This window comes from Rhincodon typus, chromosome 2 (assembly GCF_021869965.1).
Source record: "Rhincodon typus isolate 14 chromosome 2, sRhiTyp1.1, whole genome shotgun sequence".
Taxonomy (NCBI): domain Eukaryota; kingdom Metazoa; phylum Chordata; class Chondrichthyes; order Orectolobiformes; family Rhincodontidae; genus Rhincodon; species Rhincodon typus.
Genome location: NC_063333.1, coordinates 110,704,646 through 110,722,346, shown reverse-complemented (window position 1 = coordinate 110,722,346; position 17,701 = coordinate 110,704,646). Strand labels below are relative to the sequence as shown.

At 40.9% G+C, this 17,701-nt stretch overlaps 1 protein-coding gene across 6 annotated transcripts in view; it reads right to left on the bottom strand.

Annotated features, from left to right (window-relative positions):
• The window catches only part of elovl2 (ELOVL fatty acid elongase 2), a 116,441-nt gene extending 99,285 nt beyond the window's left edge, over positions 1-17,156 (bottom strand). For 2 of the 6 annotated variants that reach the window (XM_048610781.1, XM_048610807.1), the window contains exon 1: positions 16,877-17,011. Coding sequence is in view for 1 of the 6 variants with exons in the window: in XM_048610795.1 (XP_048466752.1) it covers positions 16,887-16,895 (9 nt within the window). In the remaining 5 variants the exon portion in view is untranslated. The other 4 variants (XM_048610773.1, XM_048610795.1, XM_048610789.1 and 1 more) reach the window with 3 other exon arrangements.
• Positions 17,157-17,701: the final 545 nt, after the last annotated feature.

Genomic DNA, 17,701 nt, shown 5'->3' with positions numbered 1-17,701 from the left:
GTTAACTCTGTTTTTCCCTTCACAGATGCTGCCAGACCTGCTGAGCTTTTCCAGCAACTTAGGTTTTAAAACATTCTAACTGATTGTTTAATACGTCCTGGTCAGTGGTGTGATAGTTTGATCTTTTTTATAAATTCTGTGTCTGGCATTACCTCTCTCACTAACACCTGAAGAAGGACTGAGGCTCCGAAAGCTTGTTATCAAGTAAACCTTTTGGTCTATAACCTGGTGTCATGTGATTTCTGACCTTGACTGAATGCTGGACAGCATCTATGTAGTTGGAATGTAGGGGATGCCTCTGAATGTCAGTTGCCATCCTTTCTATGGATGACGCTGTGTATTCAAATGCCTGGGACATAGCAGATCTCATGTCTACCATGGACTCATCCATACTTATGAAAGCTGTGTGGAATTCCAAGCATCGCTTCAATATTTTCTCCTAGCCTCTGATGTATCTCCAACATGTGTCCTGTGGCTGTGACCACAGGCTCATCCACAAGGGACCAAGTCCATGCCAGGTTCCGAACAGTCGTCCAATTATCATGAGATCTTGCTGACACATCCTCCTTCAGCTGCTGATTCCAAACAGCATAAGCAGCAAATGATAGGCAGAGTGAAGCCATCCTACAACCAACAGATCACATCTAAGCTCCGCAGTCATGCCACAGCCAGTCACGAATGTTGGTGGTCAATTAAACAACACATTGAAGGAGACGGCTCCACAGTTATCCTCATCCTCAATGACGGGAGGAGCCCAACACATCAATGCAAAAGATGAGGCAGAAGCGTTCACAGCAATCTTCAGCCAGCAGTCAACTGGATAATCCATCTCAGCCTCCTCCAGAATACCACAGTAGCACAGATGCTAGTCTTCAGCCAATTCAATTCACTTCACATCGTATCAAGAAACAGTTAGAGGCACTGGATATTGAAAAGGCTATGGGCCCTGACAACATTCTGGCAATACTACTGAAGACTTGTGCTCCAGAACGTGCCCCTAATCTAGCCAAGCTGTTCCAGTACAGCAACAACACTGGCACCTATGCAATAATGTGGCAAATTGCCCAGGTATGTCCTGTTCATAAAAAAAAGTAAGACAAATCCAACCAGGCCAATTACCGCCTTTAGGTCTACTCTTGATCATTAGTAAAGGTGTTCTCAACAGTGCTGTCAAGCAGCACCTGCTTAGCAACAACCTGCTCATGATGCCCATTTTGGGTTCTTCCAGGGCCACTCAGCTCTTGGAATCATTGCAGTCATGGTTCAAACATAGACAAAAGAGCTGAATTCCAGAGGTCACAGTGACAGCCTTGACATCAAGGCTGCATTTGACTAGGTATGGCATCAAAGAGCCCGAGAAAAACTGGAGTCAATGGGAATTAGGGGCAAAATCTCTGCTGGTAAGTTTTAACTGGCATATAGAACGATAGTTATGGTTGTTGGAGGTCAGTCATCTCAGCTCCAGGACATCTCTGCAGGAGTTCCTCAGGGTAATGTTATTGGTCCAACCATCTTCAGCTGCTTCACCAATGACTGTCCCTCCATCATAAGGTTAGAACTGGGGATTTTCGCTCATTATTGTACAATGTTCCACACAATTTGCAACTCCTCAGATCCTGACGTAGTCCATGTTTCAAATGCAACAAGACCTCAACAATAGCCAGGCTTGCGTTGACAAGTGGCAAGTTGCATTTGTGCCACACAAATGCCATGTGATGACCATCTCCAATAAGAGACAATCTAACCACTGCCCCTGACATTCAATGATGTTCTCAGCACTGTATCCCCCGCTATCAACATCTTGGGGGTTACCATTGACTAGAAACTCAACTGGGACTTGCCAGAGAAATACAGTGGCTAGAAGAGCAGGTCAGAAGCAAGGACTACTGCAGCAAGTAACTTAACTCTTGATTCCCTAAATCCCGTCTACCATCTATAAGGCACAAGCTAGAGGTGTGATGGAATATGCCCCACTTGCCTGGATGAGCGCAGTTCCAACAATACTCAAGAAGCTCGGCACCATCCAGGACAAAGCAGCCTGTTTGATTGGCACCACAGCCACAAGCATCAGTTCCCTTCACCATTGACGTTCAGTAGCAGCAATGTGTTCTGTCTCCAAGACGTTATGCAGAAATTCACTCAAGATCCTTAAATGGTACCTTCCACGATCAATTCAATCTAGAAGGACAAGGAGCAGCAAAGTGGCTCAGTGATTAGTACTGTTGCCTCATAGCACCAGGGACCCAGGTTCAATTCCACCCTTGGGGGATTGTCTGTGTGGAGTTTGCACATTCTCCCTGTGTCCTCTGGATGCACTGGTTTCCTCCCACAGTTCAAAGATGTGCAGGTTAGCTGGATTAGGCATGCAAAACTGCCCACAGTGTCCAAGGATGTGTAAGCTAGGTGGATTGGTCATGGGAAATGCAGGGTCACAGGGATAGAGTAGGGCTGGGTCTGAGTGGGATGCTCTTCAGAGGGTCAGTGTGGATTTGCTGGGCTGACTGGCCTGCTTCCACACGGAAGGGATTCTATGGCAAGGGCAACAGATAAATGGGAACACCACCACCTGCAACTTCTCCTGCAAGCTACTCACCATCCTGACTTGGAATTGTACCCTCATTCCATCAGTATCACAGGGTAAAATTCCTGAATTTGTCTGCCTAATAGCACTGCACGTGTACATACAACAGGTAGATCTGTAATGGTTCAAGCTGCCAGCTCACCACCACCTTCTCAAAGGCGGTTAGGGCCGAGCAACGAATGTTGGCTCTGCCAGTGATCCTATCACATCCAATGAAATAATAAAATGCGCATTAGCAAATAATATCTTCTTGTAGCTGGCTGAGCAGATATCAAGAAACTTATTGATGAGCCATTTTGTCAGTGGGTTGCCCTTATCGTATAGCAGTTAGCTTTGGTTCACCATAGTGTTTAAAATAAAAAGCTAAATCACAGACTGCTGCAGAATTACTGCATTATAATTGCAGTCAGGATACCAGACATTAACCTGCTTATGATCACATTCCAACTGCACAAGAATGATGTGCCATTACTTTCAATTCCATTACAAAAGCAGAATTGACATGAGATTCATAACAAGTAATGTGTAAATTCAACATGGGTAAATCTGACAAATAGAAAAAAAGTTAATTTCTCTGAATTAAGACGTCTTGTGTCTTCCCCAAATTTAACATATATCCCAGTTTACAATATGTTAACATCTCCAGCACCAGCATGAAAGCAGTCAGATAGTTAAATCTTCATTGACACAAGCACCTTCTCAGTCACTGGCAATACTCTGGGTTAATGTTGTGGCTTCAGCAATTATTAGATTTCAGTACTGATTTCAGGAGATCATTCTTTAATTGTTCCTTGTTAAAAGTAAAGCAGGAGAATTGCTACCTGGAAGTCCTGGATGGATATAGCCAGGTGCTGACAGCTCTTCTGCCTACTCCATCCTGTTCTAGCGGTTTGTTCTGCTTTGCAAGATGTAGCAAAAACTACTTCAGCACTTGCACACAAGTCCATGGAGACTTTTGAAAGTTGAAAAAAGTGTGAAAAACACCAGAGGGGTGTAAACATGAAATAAGAACAGAAGAAAGATGCCAGCAACAAATCCATAAGCAGTTTATAATTCCTTTAAATATCACTGGTCCATAGGTTGTGCTAGCTGTGCAAGGATGACAGAGCGCAGACTGGACTTTGGAGGTCTATAAAGACAATATTGACTGATATAAAAATATGACTACTTTGCATACTTCAATCAAATGTTATCCCTAATAATAGCAATTCTATGATTCTATAGAACTCGACAACAATATGTCTTTGTCAAGGGCAGGCCATGTCTGACAAATTTAATCAAATTCTTTGATGAGGTGACACAGGCAGTGGATGTCAGTAGTCCTGTAAATTTTGACTCTCAGAAAGCATTGATATGGTGCCACGAAACAGGTTGACTGGCAAATTAGAAATATTTGAGATTGATGAGTTCTTGGCAGCATTGATTTGAAGTTGGCTAAAAAGATAGAAAATAGAAGTTAGGTATAAGTTGGGCATTTCTCAGATTGGAGATCATAGAATCATAGATCATAGAATCATAGATAATAAAATCCCTACAGTGTGGGAACAGGCCCTTCGGCCCAACATGAGATGAGTTGAAAGTCTTGTGTTCTCCAGGATTGGTGTTGGGGTCCTTGCTTTTTCTAATTTATAAGCATAATTTGGAGCTGGGGGTTGAGGGCAAATTCTCTAAACTTGCAGATGATATTAAGCAAGGAAGAATAGTGAATTGTGAAGTAATGCTAAGTGACTTCAGAGGGACATTGACAAGTTGCCCAAATGGGCAGACAGCTGGTAGATGAATTTCAATGTGGAGAAATGTGAGGTAATGCATTTTGGTAGAAGAAACATGGAGAGACAATTCAGGCTCAGTGGTACGACTTTGTGTGGCGGACAGGAGCAGACTCCATTTGGAGGACTGTGAGCAGATCAGGACACCACATCTTAGGAAGGACATAATGGCTTTATAGGGAGTAAAATGCAGGTTTACAAACAATGCGACCTGGACTTCAGGGGTTACTTAATTAGGAGTGATTATACAAATCAGGCTTGTTTTCTCTAGAATCTAAAAGGCTAAGTTGGTCTGATCAAAGTTTTCAAGATATTAACAGGAAAAGTCAGGATAGATAAATATAAATTACTTCCATTTATTGGGGATTCTAGAACTAGGGGGCACAGTCTAAATGTTAGTGCCAGCCCATTCAGGAGAGATGTTAGGAAGCACTTCTACACACAAAGGGTGGTAGAGGTTTGGAAATCTCTCCCAGAAACAACAGCTGATGCTAGATCAGTTGTTAATTTAAATTCAAGATAGATACATGTTTGTCAAGCAAAGATATTAAAGGATGTAGGCCAAAAGAAGGTGTACGGAGTTAGGTCATGCATCAGGCATGATCTCATTGAATGGAGGAGCAGACTTGAGTCTTGAAAATCCTACACTTGTTCCTATGTACAGAGTGTTGAACTATTGGAGATGCCATGTTTTGGAGTTAAACCAATAGCTATTAATCATCTCACAGGGCATTAAAGATCCGTGGCATGTTCTAATGAAATTACCTGGTATTTTAGACAACATTACGTGTTCAATCAACACTACAAAACAAAATATCCAATAATGATTGTATATGGTGACTTTTCCATGCAACAGTGGTTATACTTCACTGGCTGTGAAATGTTTTACTATAACAAGATTGTGAAAGGCATTTCCAAATGCATTTCTCTACATTTTGAAGAAGATTCAAACCTCATCCGACACCACTAAAAACTGATTATGTCAAAAATATTTCTGGGACATTGCTGTGTCCAAATTAATGATTGTATTCATCTATATAATAGGAAGTATCTACTTAAGTTAATCCACTAGTTTTGAAGCATTTGGTTACAAGATTTATCAAATTAATAGAAGCGCTTTCTTGTAGTATTATACTAAGGCACAATAAGAGGTTATGTAAAATAGTAGTCAAAAGTTAGTGGTGTCAGTGCACAAGCTATAAACTCTTGAGTCCACATATACGCTTTTGGGGAAATGGTTAAGAAAGACCACGATTAAAGCCACCCAGCAGAAAAAGTTGTTGCTATATGCACAACTTTCATGGAACTTTACACAACAGGAGTACAGATTAGCAATCGCCACATTTCTCTGTATGCAATAGATGTAAAATTATGTGGACTATATATGCAATTTATTAAGATGAAGACAGTGACATACTGGTAATATCATGGGACTAATAATCCAGACACTCTGGTTAATTTAATAGTGCAAGAGTTCAAATCCAAATATGACAACTGTTGAAATTTAAATCTAACTAATTAAGAAATCTGGAATCAGTGCCAGTTGCCATGAATTTATCATGGTCATAAAAACCCATCTGGTTCACTAATGCCTATTAGAACAAAGAGAGAAAGAAAAGAACAAAGAACAGTACAGCCCTTCCGCCCACCAATGCTGTGCCAACACATCATGTCTTTCTAAACTAATGGCTTTTGCCTCCACGCAATCTATATCTCACTATTCCCTGCCTATTCATTTATCTGTCAAAGATGCCTCTTTAACATTGGTATTGTATCTGCCTCCATCAATTCTTCTGGCTGCGCATTCAGGTACTTAACCACCCTCAGTGTAAAAAAACTTCCCTTTCACATCTCCTTTAAACTTACCCTCTTTTACCTTAACCTATGTTACCTAGTGATATACATTTATACCCTGGAAAAAGACGTCTGACTATCCATGCCTCTCATAAATTTGTCAACCTCTATCAGGTCCCCCCTCATCCTTTGACATTCAAGTGAAAACAAACCAAGTCTGTCCAAACTCGTTTCATAGATAATACCTCCAAACCAGGCAACATCATGGTAAAAAATTTCTGTATCTTTTTTAATTACTCCACATCCTCCTAGTGTAGCAACCAGAATTGTGCACAATATTCAAAATGTGGCCTAACTGAATTTCTATACAGCTACAACATGACTTGCCAATTTTTATACTCTTTGCCCTCACCAATGATGGGAGACATGCCAGATGCCTTCTTGACCATCTTATCCACTTGTGTTGCCACTTTGAAGGAACTGTGGACCTGTACACCTAGATACCTGTGTACATTGATGCTATTAAGAGTTCTACCATGTGCTGTATACTTCCCTCCCGCATTAGATTTGCTTAAATGCCTCATGTTTATCCAGATGGAACTCCATCTGCCATTTCTCCACTCAAGTCTCTAGCTAATCTATACCTTGCTGTATCATCTTGGAATTGTCCTCACTACCCACAGCTCCCCCAATCTTTGGGTCATCCATAAACTTACTAATCAGGCCATCTACATTCTCCTCCAAATCAACAGCAATCTCAGCACTGATTTGCTGTGGAATACCACTGGTCACAAGTTTCCAAATTGAAAATGCCCCTTCCACCGCACCTCTCTGTCTTCCTGACTAAGCCAGTTCTGTGTCTATCTTACCAGCTCACCATCAATCACATTTTGTGTCAACCTGCCACGAGGGACCTTGTCAAAGATCTTGCTAAAGTCCATACAGACAACATCAACGACCAAATTTCTCACTTCGCCAAAAAATCTCATGCTGCTCATTGGTAATAAATCCATATTTTTCCAAATGTGAAAAAATCCTATCCCTTAGAATTTTCTCAAAATGACATAAGACTCACCAGCCAGTAATAACCTGGATTATTCCTGTTGCCATTCTTAAACAAATCAACATTGTTATTCTCCACTCCTCTGGTACCTCTCCTGTGACTAAAGTGGATGCAAAGGTTTCATACATGGCCCCAGCAATTTCCTTACCTGCCTCCCTCAGCATTCTGGGATAGATCAGGAGTAGGACAGCATGCTGGCACAGTAGCTAGCACTGCTGCCTCACAGCAACTGGGACCCAGGACCCAGGTTCAATTCCAACCTTGGCTGACTGTCTGAGTAGAATTTGCCTGTTCTCTATGGGTTTCCTCTAGGTGCTCTGGCTGCCTCCCACTATCCATGGATGTGCAGGTTAGGTAGATTGGCCACACTAAAAATTGTGCCATAGTGTGCAGCTTAGGTGGGTAACCATGATTAAAAAAAACCCTTGTGGGCTATATGAATTGCGGGAGTCTGGGTGGATGGTCTTTGAAAGTCAGTGCAGACTCAATTGGCCAAATGGCCTCTTTCTTCACTGTAGGGATTCTATGAGACTCTATTAGTCCTGGGGACTTGTCTACCTGAATGTCTTTCATAACGCCGCTTCCTTTTATGACATGCCCTAGAATATCAACATACCCCTCAAAGGACTCATCATCCAATATGTCCTTCTCCTAATTGAATACCAATGCAAAATATTGATTAAGGACATCACCCACTTCCTCCAACTCCATTCATAAATTCTCTCTATTGTCCTTGAGTACAGCTACCCTTTCCCTAGCTACTCTTGCTTCTTACACATGTATAAAACACCTTAGCATTTTCCTTAATCCTGTTTGCAAACACTTTGCATGACCGCTTTTAGCCCTCTTAATTCATTGTCTGAGTTCTTTCCTTCTATCTTTGTATTCTTCAAGAGGTCTGTCTGTCTTCAGTTTCGTAAGTCTTACCTATGCCTCCTTTTTGTTTGAGTCAGCTCTCAATTTCTCTGGTCAATAAAGGTTACCAAATCTTGCCATCTTTATCCTTTATTTTCACAGGAATGTGCTGGTGCTGACCTCTAATCAACTGAACCTTAAAAGATTCCCACCTGCCAGATGTGGATTTACCCTCAAACAGCCATCCCCAATCTATATTTCCCAGTTCCTGCCTAATATCGTGGTAGACAGCCTTCCCCAATTTAATACTTTCACCGAGGATTACTCTTGTTCTAATCCATGAGTAACTTAAAATTTAAACAATTATGGTCACTGTTCCTAAAATGCTCCCCACTGAAATTTCAATCATCTGGCTGGCTCATTCCCCAATACAAGTCTAATATGGCCCCTTCTTTAGTTGAACTATTTACATATTGTTTCAAAAAACCATCCTGAACACACCTAACAAATTTCCCCCCATCCAAGCCCCTGGCATTAAGCGAATCCCAATCAATATTGAAGAAGTTAAAATTAGCCACCACAACAACTTGTTGTTTTCACATTTTTCTGTAAAAACTGTCCACTTATCTGTCCCTCTACCACCCACTGGCTGTTGGGAGTCCTACAGTACAATCCCAATAAATTGATTGTACCATTCCTATTCCTGAGCTCTACCCATTTGGACTCACTAGATGAGCCCTCCAAGGTGTCCTCCCTCAGTATAACTGTGATATTCTCCTTTATCAGTAACGCAAAACACCCACCTCTTTTACAACCCTTTCTCTCTCACCTGAAAAATCTAAACCCGGAACATTAAGCTGCCAGTCTTGTCCCTTTCTCAACTAAGTCTCTGTAATAGCTACAACATCATAGTTATACATAGTAATCCAAGCTCTAAATCCATCTGTCTAACCTTTCATTCCTCACATTAAAACAAATACATCTCAGACAGCCAGTGCTGCCATGTTCAGTAATCCCTCCCTGTCTGTTCTGCCTCTTAACCTTACTGGCCTTAGTCTCTGACTCCTCCTTCATCATTTTATTTGCTGACCTACAGCTCTGGCTCCCTGCCCCTACCACATTTGTTTAAAACCTCCCAAGTGGCACTAGCAAACCTCCCAATTGGATATTAGTGTCAGAATACTGGTATCCCTCCAGTTTAGGTGCAACCATTCTCTCGTGCAGGTCCCATCTCCCCCAGAAGACATCCCAATGATCCACATACCTGAAGCCCTCCCCCTACACCAGATCTTCCAACCATGAGTTTAATTGTACTATCTTCCTATTCCCAGCCTCACTGACACAAAGCACAGGAAATAATCCCAAGATTACAACCCTAGAGGTCCTGCTTTGCAACTTCCTATCTAGCTCCCTGAATTCCCTTTGCAAAACTTATCTGTCTTTCTGCCTACATCACTAGTGGATAACAACCTCTGGCCTGCTCACTCTCCCCTTTCAGAATATCCAATGCGTGCTCAAAGACATCCTTGACTCTGGCACCAGGGAGGCAACACAGCATACTGGAATCTCTCTTGCATCTATTTGTGCCCTCTATTATTGAGCCCCCTACCACTAGTGCTTGCCTACACTTCAACCCTCCCTGCTGTACAAGTGCTGTTGTGGTACCACTGACCTGGCTGCTGTTGCTGCTTTCCCTTTACAGACCATCACCCCCAATAGTATCTAAAACAGTATACCTGCTTGAGAGAGGAACGGCCACAGGGTCTCCTCCACTAGATGCCCCACTTATTCATCTTCCTGGTGGTCACCCAACTCTTCTCTGTCTGTGTAGCCCTTACTGGCAGTGTGACCAGATCGCTAACCATGCTATCCATGATATTCTCTGCCTCATGAATGCTCCATAGTGAGTCCACCTGCATGTCCAGGCACCCTGTGAGGCAAATCAGGACCTGTAGCTATACACATTTCCTGCATATCGAGTCAGCATGGACACTGGAAGTATTCTTCATTTTCCACATATTGCAGGAGGAGCATTCCATGGGGCCAAATTCTCCCACCGTTTCAAACCTTATCAACTTCAGACAACAATCCAGGAACTGATTACCAACTCAATCCACTAGTCATCAAACTCTGGTCTCTCACTCCTAGCCTTAGCAAACTACAAACATGAAAAGTATTTCATCTATCTCTCCAGGTACTACTCACTCAGCCTACAAGCCTGGTTCCTGTGCAGCCAAGCCTATGTCCATGATTCTCTTTTCAGTCACCACAACTGAGCTGACTCCTCAAAGAATTCTCCTTGATCGTTTCCCACCAGCCCATTAAGGGAAAGAAATCTTCTATCCTTACTTGCTCTGGCCTACATGTGAATGCAGACCCAATCTTAATATCCCTCTGAAGTGGCCTATCAAGACATTCAGTTGTGCCACTCCAGAAAAATCAAAATAATTAAAACCAGATGGACTACCTGTAATCAAACTATACACTTGAAACAATTGCACACCTAACAAAGTTCTCCTTACTTATATCATAGAATCATAGAGTCTCGACATGGTGGAGCCAGGCCATTTGGCCCATTGAGTACACACCAACCATTCAAGAGCAACCCACCCAGACCCAAACTCCTACCCTATCCCTGTAATCCAGCATTACCCATGGCTAATCCACCTAGCCTACAAATCCCTGGATACTCTGGGCAATTTAGCATGGCCAATCCACCTAACCTGCACATCTTTAGACTGTGGGAGGAAACCCATGCAGATGCGAGGAGAATGTGCAAACTCCACACAGACAGTCGCCTGAAGGTTGAACCAAACCTGGCTCCGTGAAGCACAGTGCTAACCACTGAGCCACTGTGCCACCCAAATCTGGAGGCATGTTTCAAAACTGGAAGTCCTGCCTCAGATTAGTTAAGTAACAGCCTGCCATAGTCATACTAACTGTAACATTCCTTATATAATGTTCCAGACATCACCCATTACCATCTACCAGCAGGACATACCCGCTACACGTGGCAGCAGTGCTATAATCATGAGGCAGTTGGTCTGAGAGGGCTCAACAATGACTCAGGTACCATGACTTCATGGTATTATCAGGCAATGGCCTAGTGGTATTATCATTGGACTGTTAATCCAAAGACCCAGGTAATGTTCTGGGGAACAGGTTCAAATTTGAAATCGATAAATATCTGAAATGAAGAGTCTAATGATGACCATGAATTCATTGTTGATTGTCAGAAAAACCCATCTAGCTCACTAATGTCCTTCAGGGAAGGAAACTGCCATCCTTACCTAGTCTGGCCTACATGTGACTTCAGACCCACAGCAATGTGGTTGACTCCCAACTGCCCTCTGGCCAATTAGGGATGGACAATAAATGCTGGTCTAGCTAACAATGCCCTCATCCTATGTATGATTTCACAAAAAAACCCATAGATCAGAAAACCTACTGCCAACTACCATCTACCCTTCTCAGGTTGAATTGATAAGTGGCAATTAACATTGCTAGCAATTGTGTGGCATCAATGATCATCTCCAACAAGAAAAGAAAGCTAACCATCTCCCCATGACATTCATTAGCATTGACAACACTGAATTCCCCCACTGCCAACATCCTGGGATTACCATTGATAATCAATATAAATACTACAACTATAACAGGTCAGATATGAGAATTATGCAGTGAGTTACTCAATTCCCCAAAGTCTGTGTGTCATCTACAAAGGCACAAGTCAAGAGTGTGATGGAATACTCTCCACTTACCTGAACAGGTGTGGCTCCAACAACACAAGAAGCTCAACATCATCCAAGACAAAGCTGTCCACTTGATTGGCACCCTATCCACCACCGTTAACATTCAGTCCCAATTCCACCTGTAAGATTAACTGTAGCAACTCATCAAGATTCCTTCAATAACATCTTCCAAATCTGTACTTCTATCACCTAGAAGGACATTAGATGCATATGAACACCATGTGCAAGCTCCCCACTAAGCCACACACTGTCCTAATTTGCCATTCCTTCATTACCACCAGATCAAAATCATGAAGTAACCACAGAGTACATCCACCTGATGAATTACCATGGTTCAAGAAGATGTCTCACCACCAGCTTTTCAAAGGTTATTAGGGATGGGCAACAAAATACTGCCTTGCCAGTCAGAACCATATTCCATGAAAATGCAGTGCTGATGGGCAAGAAGCAACACATTCAGAACAAAAGCCCTATGTTATATAGAAATAGAAATGTGCTTTATCACCACTATTCAGTGCATAACACACCCATTCTTTAAAACTAAACTGAATTTCGGGTGCACAACTGAATGAGACAATGTAATAGTGGGAAAGCACTTCTCCTATTAACACTTGTAAAATTCAAGGTTTGGAGCATAATTTGCTGCTCAAAACTTTTAAATGACACTAGCTTGTTCCAAGAGCTGGTAAATATTGTGATTGGCAATAAGACTTATCAAATAGACAGCAAGGAAACAGTGCTATCATAAAAACCATGAGTAGGCAATTGAGGCCTTCAAGACTACTCTGCCATTTGATATAATCGTGGCTGATCTCATCTTGGCCTCAACTCAACCATCTTGCATGCTTTCCATAACTCTTCAATCCATTACTAGTTAACAACCTGTCTGTCTAGTTCCTCCTTAAATTTACTCAATGTCCCAGCCTTCCCCACGCTCTGAGGAATTCCACAGATTAATGGCCCTTTGAGAAGAGTAATTTCTCTTCATTATTTTAAATCTGCTACCACTTATCCTAAAACTATTACCTCTCATTCTAGATTGTCCCACATGAGGAAACATCTTTTCTATATCTCCTTTATCAATCCCTTATAGCATTTTACGTACCTCAGTTAGTTCCACTCTCATTCTTTGAAACTCTAGAAAACTTAGGCCTAAACTGCTCAATCTCTCTTCATAAGACAAACTGCTCATTTCATCAATCTAATGAACCTCCTCTGAACTGCCTCCAACGCAGCTACATTCCTCAAGTAAGGGGACTAAAAGTGTACACAATACTCCAGGTGTGCTGTTGATAATGCTTTGTACAGTTACAGCAACAATTACTTATTTTTTAACTCTACTCCTTTAGCATTAAATGCCAAAATTCCATTTGCCATCCTTATTAGCTGCTGCACCCAAATACTAACTTGCTGTGATTCATACATGAGAACATCCAGAAGCCTGTGCTTTGAAGCCTTCTGAAGTTTCTTTCCATTTAGATCATAAGTTGCCTTTCTATTCCTCCAACCTAAATGGATAACCTCACACTTATCCACATTAAACTTCATCTGACAAATTTTGGCCCATTCACCTACCCTATCCATATCCTTTTGTAAATTCCTTATTTCTTCATTGCAAATTACTTTCCCACCTGCATTAGCATTATCTGTAAATGTGGCTGCAATACTTTGTTTTGCAGCATCCAAGTCATTAATATAGATTGTAAAGAGGATCGAACCCTGTGGCACCCCACTAGTTATGTTTTGCTAACTGGAAAAACACCCATTTATCCCAACTCATTGCTTTCTGTTAGTTAGCCAATCCTCTACCCAAGCTAATAATTTACTGTTAACCCAATGTGATCTTACTTTATGTATAAACTTTTGTGTTGCACCTTATCAAATGCCTTCTGGAAGTCCGGAGAAAACACATCTACTAAATTTTCGTTATTCACTTTGTGATTAGTCAAACATGATTTACTGTACAAAACATTGTGTTGATTCTGATGGTCACATTTTGGCTTTCCAAATGTCCTGTTTTACTTTCCCAATAATGGATTCCAACAATTTTCCAAAAACTATGTTAAACCAACTGGTCTGTAGCTTTCTACTTTCTTGCTCCCTCCCTTTTTGAATAAAGGTGTTACATTAGCATTTTCCCAATCCATTGCATCCTTTCCTGTATGCAGGCAATTTTGGAATATCATAACCACTAGATCTGCTGTCACTTCTCTTAGGCCCTAGGAATGTAAACCATCAGGCTGCAGAAACTTGTCTGCCTTCAATCCCAATAGTTTGCTCAGTACTGTATTCCTAGTGTTGGGGAGTTTTCTAAGTTCCATTCCTTAGATCATAGAATCCCTACAGGCCCTTCAAATCCACACCAACCCTCACAGCATCCCACCCAGACCCATCTCCCTATAACCCACTTAATCTACACATTCGTGAACACTATGGGCAAATTAGGCATGGCCAATCCACCTAGCCTCCACATCTTTGGACTATGAGAGGAAACCAGAACACCCAGAGGAAACCCATGCAGACACTCGGAGAACGTGCAAACTTCACACTGACAGTCACCCGAAGGTGGAATCAAACCCTGGTTCCTGGCGCTGTGAGGCAGCAGTGCTAACCACTCAGCCACTGTGCCACCTTCTTTTCTATAATTTCTGCACTATCTGTTGGTGTCCTCAACTGTGGAAACTGAAGCAAAATATTGATTTAGTGACTCCACTGTTTGTGTTCTTCAATATTAATTCCTACTCTCATCCTCCAATGGACCAACGTTCATTTAGTTACTCTCTTTGATTTTATATATTTATAGAAGCTTTAAATATCCATTTTTATAGTTTGCACTAGTTTTCTTTCATAATTTACCTCTGCTGTTTGTATGATTTTATTTTAGTAATCCATTGTTAATCTTTAAAAGTTTCCCAATCTTCCAGATTGCCACTCGCTTTTGCAATATGGTATGTCTTAGTTCTTGTTTTTACATTATCTTTAACTTGCTTGATGGGCATTGATATTTTTCCCCTCTTACATTCTTTCTTACTTTGTGGAATATATTTTAGTTGGGGTCAATTGAGTATCTCCTTAAATATCTGCCACTACTCATCAACTGTCCTACCTTTTAGTCTTCTTGCTCAGTCCATTAGGGCCAAATCATGCCTACGCAATTACCTTTGTTACTTAGTGTGGGAGTCCAGTTTCTTGTCCACCAACAGAATTTGAATTTCGAGCATGCTATGATCACTCTACCATACAAAATCCTTTACGATGAGACTGTAGAATTTACTGTTTCAGAATATTGGTTACATTCCTGCTGCTTCTCTAATCATAGTCTGTTGAGTATTAAGGCACTGTTTAAGACGACTGTTTGGATCTGATAGGAATTGAGATTATTTCACAAACCTGTGGCTTCAAGTCTCATCTTTCACAAGGTGGCTGGCAAGTCATCAGTGCCATGGAACACTGAAACCTGTAAGTAGGTATCACATGGGAAAGTCTGCCAGAGAAGGTACTCATTTTTTAATCTTCCTTTACTAGGCATATTTTACAGTAATTTGACAGAAATGAAATATTGTTGGGGGATAATAATTAATAATAGTGAGCATACAGAAAACCCCAGCAAGTTACTCAGGAAGTTGTCTTACTATTATCAAAAACAGTTTTAAAAGGTCATTCATTTACAGATGTTAAAAATCAAACATGTATCCAAAAATCATACTCTATCCAAACTGAATAAATATTGGTACAAGCCAATAATTTGATTTGTCTGTGAAATTCAGAAAGATAATTTTAAAATTCCACACCCATCGTTCATTTATTGAACAAAATATTCATTCCATCACCCTCAATTTCCATGTTTATTTGTTGAAGTGTGTTTGTCATTTTACAAAACAGAACCAGAGGTGATTAAATACTTAAAGTACCATTAACTTTTTGGTTAGGTGACACAAACACTTTTTTACTGAAATATTTAAGCTAATGCACTAATTATTTTTGGGGTCTATAATGTCAAATATTTATTTTGTGAAACATGTATGTATTCCCAGTCCAGGTTCAAACCCCACCTGCTCCAGATTTGTGTAATAACAAGTTTGAATAGTTGATTGGAAATATCCAAATTACGGTTACTTTCCAAAAATGTATTTACCATTAAAATGGAAAATGGTTTGTTACACAAGACATTCACATTTAGTCTTCAGAGAATTAAGAAATTAATTAATCAATAGGTTGTGCTACAATATTTGTATCTCAACGACGGTCTTACTGATGCAGCTATAGTGTCGAATCCAATCAGAATAAGGAAAACCTGTGGTCTTGAGCTACATACTGTCAGCTATGCGATCAAAGGTTCTCGGTGCTCCTTCTCGAGAAAGTGGGTTACTTAGTGAATTCTGTTATCCCGAACCATCTTATTGCACTAATTTCTATTTATTCGCACAACGCAACGTTAATAAAAGCTACTTGGGTACATATTTTGCCTTTTTAAACGTCTTTTTAAAATACTTGTTCTAAGGCAATGGTGGAAATCAATGGGCGTAGGTCTTAGTTACAGCACTTCATTCAGACAATAACTGGGGGGAAAAAGAGAAAGCGGAATGAATGTTATATAAAACAAATGTTTTTATATTTTCACCGGAGTATCAGATTTCCCGCATTAAAAATTGAGTTAGTGCGATGCCTAGAATGAAACTGCAATAAAAAAGGAATCAATTATCCTATCACCAGCTGTCATCAAGTATTACATTAAAATTGTTAGTTATTCTACAAAATACTGTCAGCGCAAGGAATGCCTGGATTCCAAGCTGGATTATTTGTGTTTTTCAACCAAGCTCGGTTCAGATCCAGATTTCTGACAAAGGCTTGAAAGATCCGACATGAATACGCTGTGAAATTTACAACAAACGCTTTGAATATCTGACTGAACATAACACCCAGTCAAACTTCCATCAGTTGGCAGCGAACGCGTAAAACATTATTCATAAAACTAATTTTCAAGTGAAAAAGGTTGAACAAAGGTAATTACATCCGATTTTGAATGCTATGGTAAAACAAGGAATGATATGGATGCACCTACACTGGCTTACCGGCATCATGTTGCTGGACGTGCACTTTCCTCGATATAGAATGAGAACCTGCTCAGCTCGTTTGTTCGTCCTTTTTTCACACTAAGAACAAACAGAGCCTCTGAACTTGTAACAAACAGGATCGGTCCGACCCGGCCAGCTTACCTCATTGGCTGACACTCTCCATGGCAATAGCCGGCATCCGCACCCAGCTGGGGCCCCGATTTAATGAGGGCATGTTTGTGCTCTCTATCGCTTGCTTCTAGCCGTTGAGACTCACACAGGCGAAGGGGGTGATCACGTTCACCTATTCATTCCCGGGCGGGGGAAGTGGGATCAAATTAAGTTACACCACCCCGTACTTGTCAATCCAAGATGAGTTTGCAACCTTTAACTATAGCTGCAACCTTGATGGAAGTGTATAGGTTCTGAATGTCACACTGATGAAGGTCTACCTCTGCAGGATTGAAGGTCTGATTCATAACAGGTGCTATCTCCGGCTGGAGGCATTTTTGGACGTTTGATCATGCAACATGTACTCATATTTTTCATTTACTAAAGCAGTGCTTCCCAAACTCTTGTCCAACGTCACCCAATTTTAACACTTGAAAATTAACGTGAGTCCAACACCAAAGACCAAAATATCAATGCAATGACATACTAACAGGCCAGTATACAATTAAATTTACGCATTGTAGACTAACACACAACACATCATACAGAAATTTTTGTCCTTTGTGAAAATGCTATTAATTTATGTACTTACCAGTCACTTACTTAATTTGAATTGCAGAATCATTCTATACAATAGAGTATATTCTGGCCATGGATTCTAT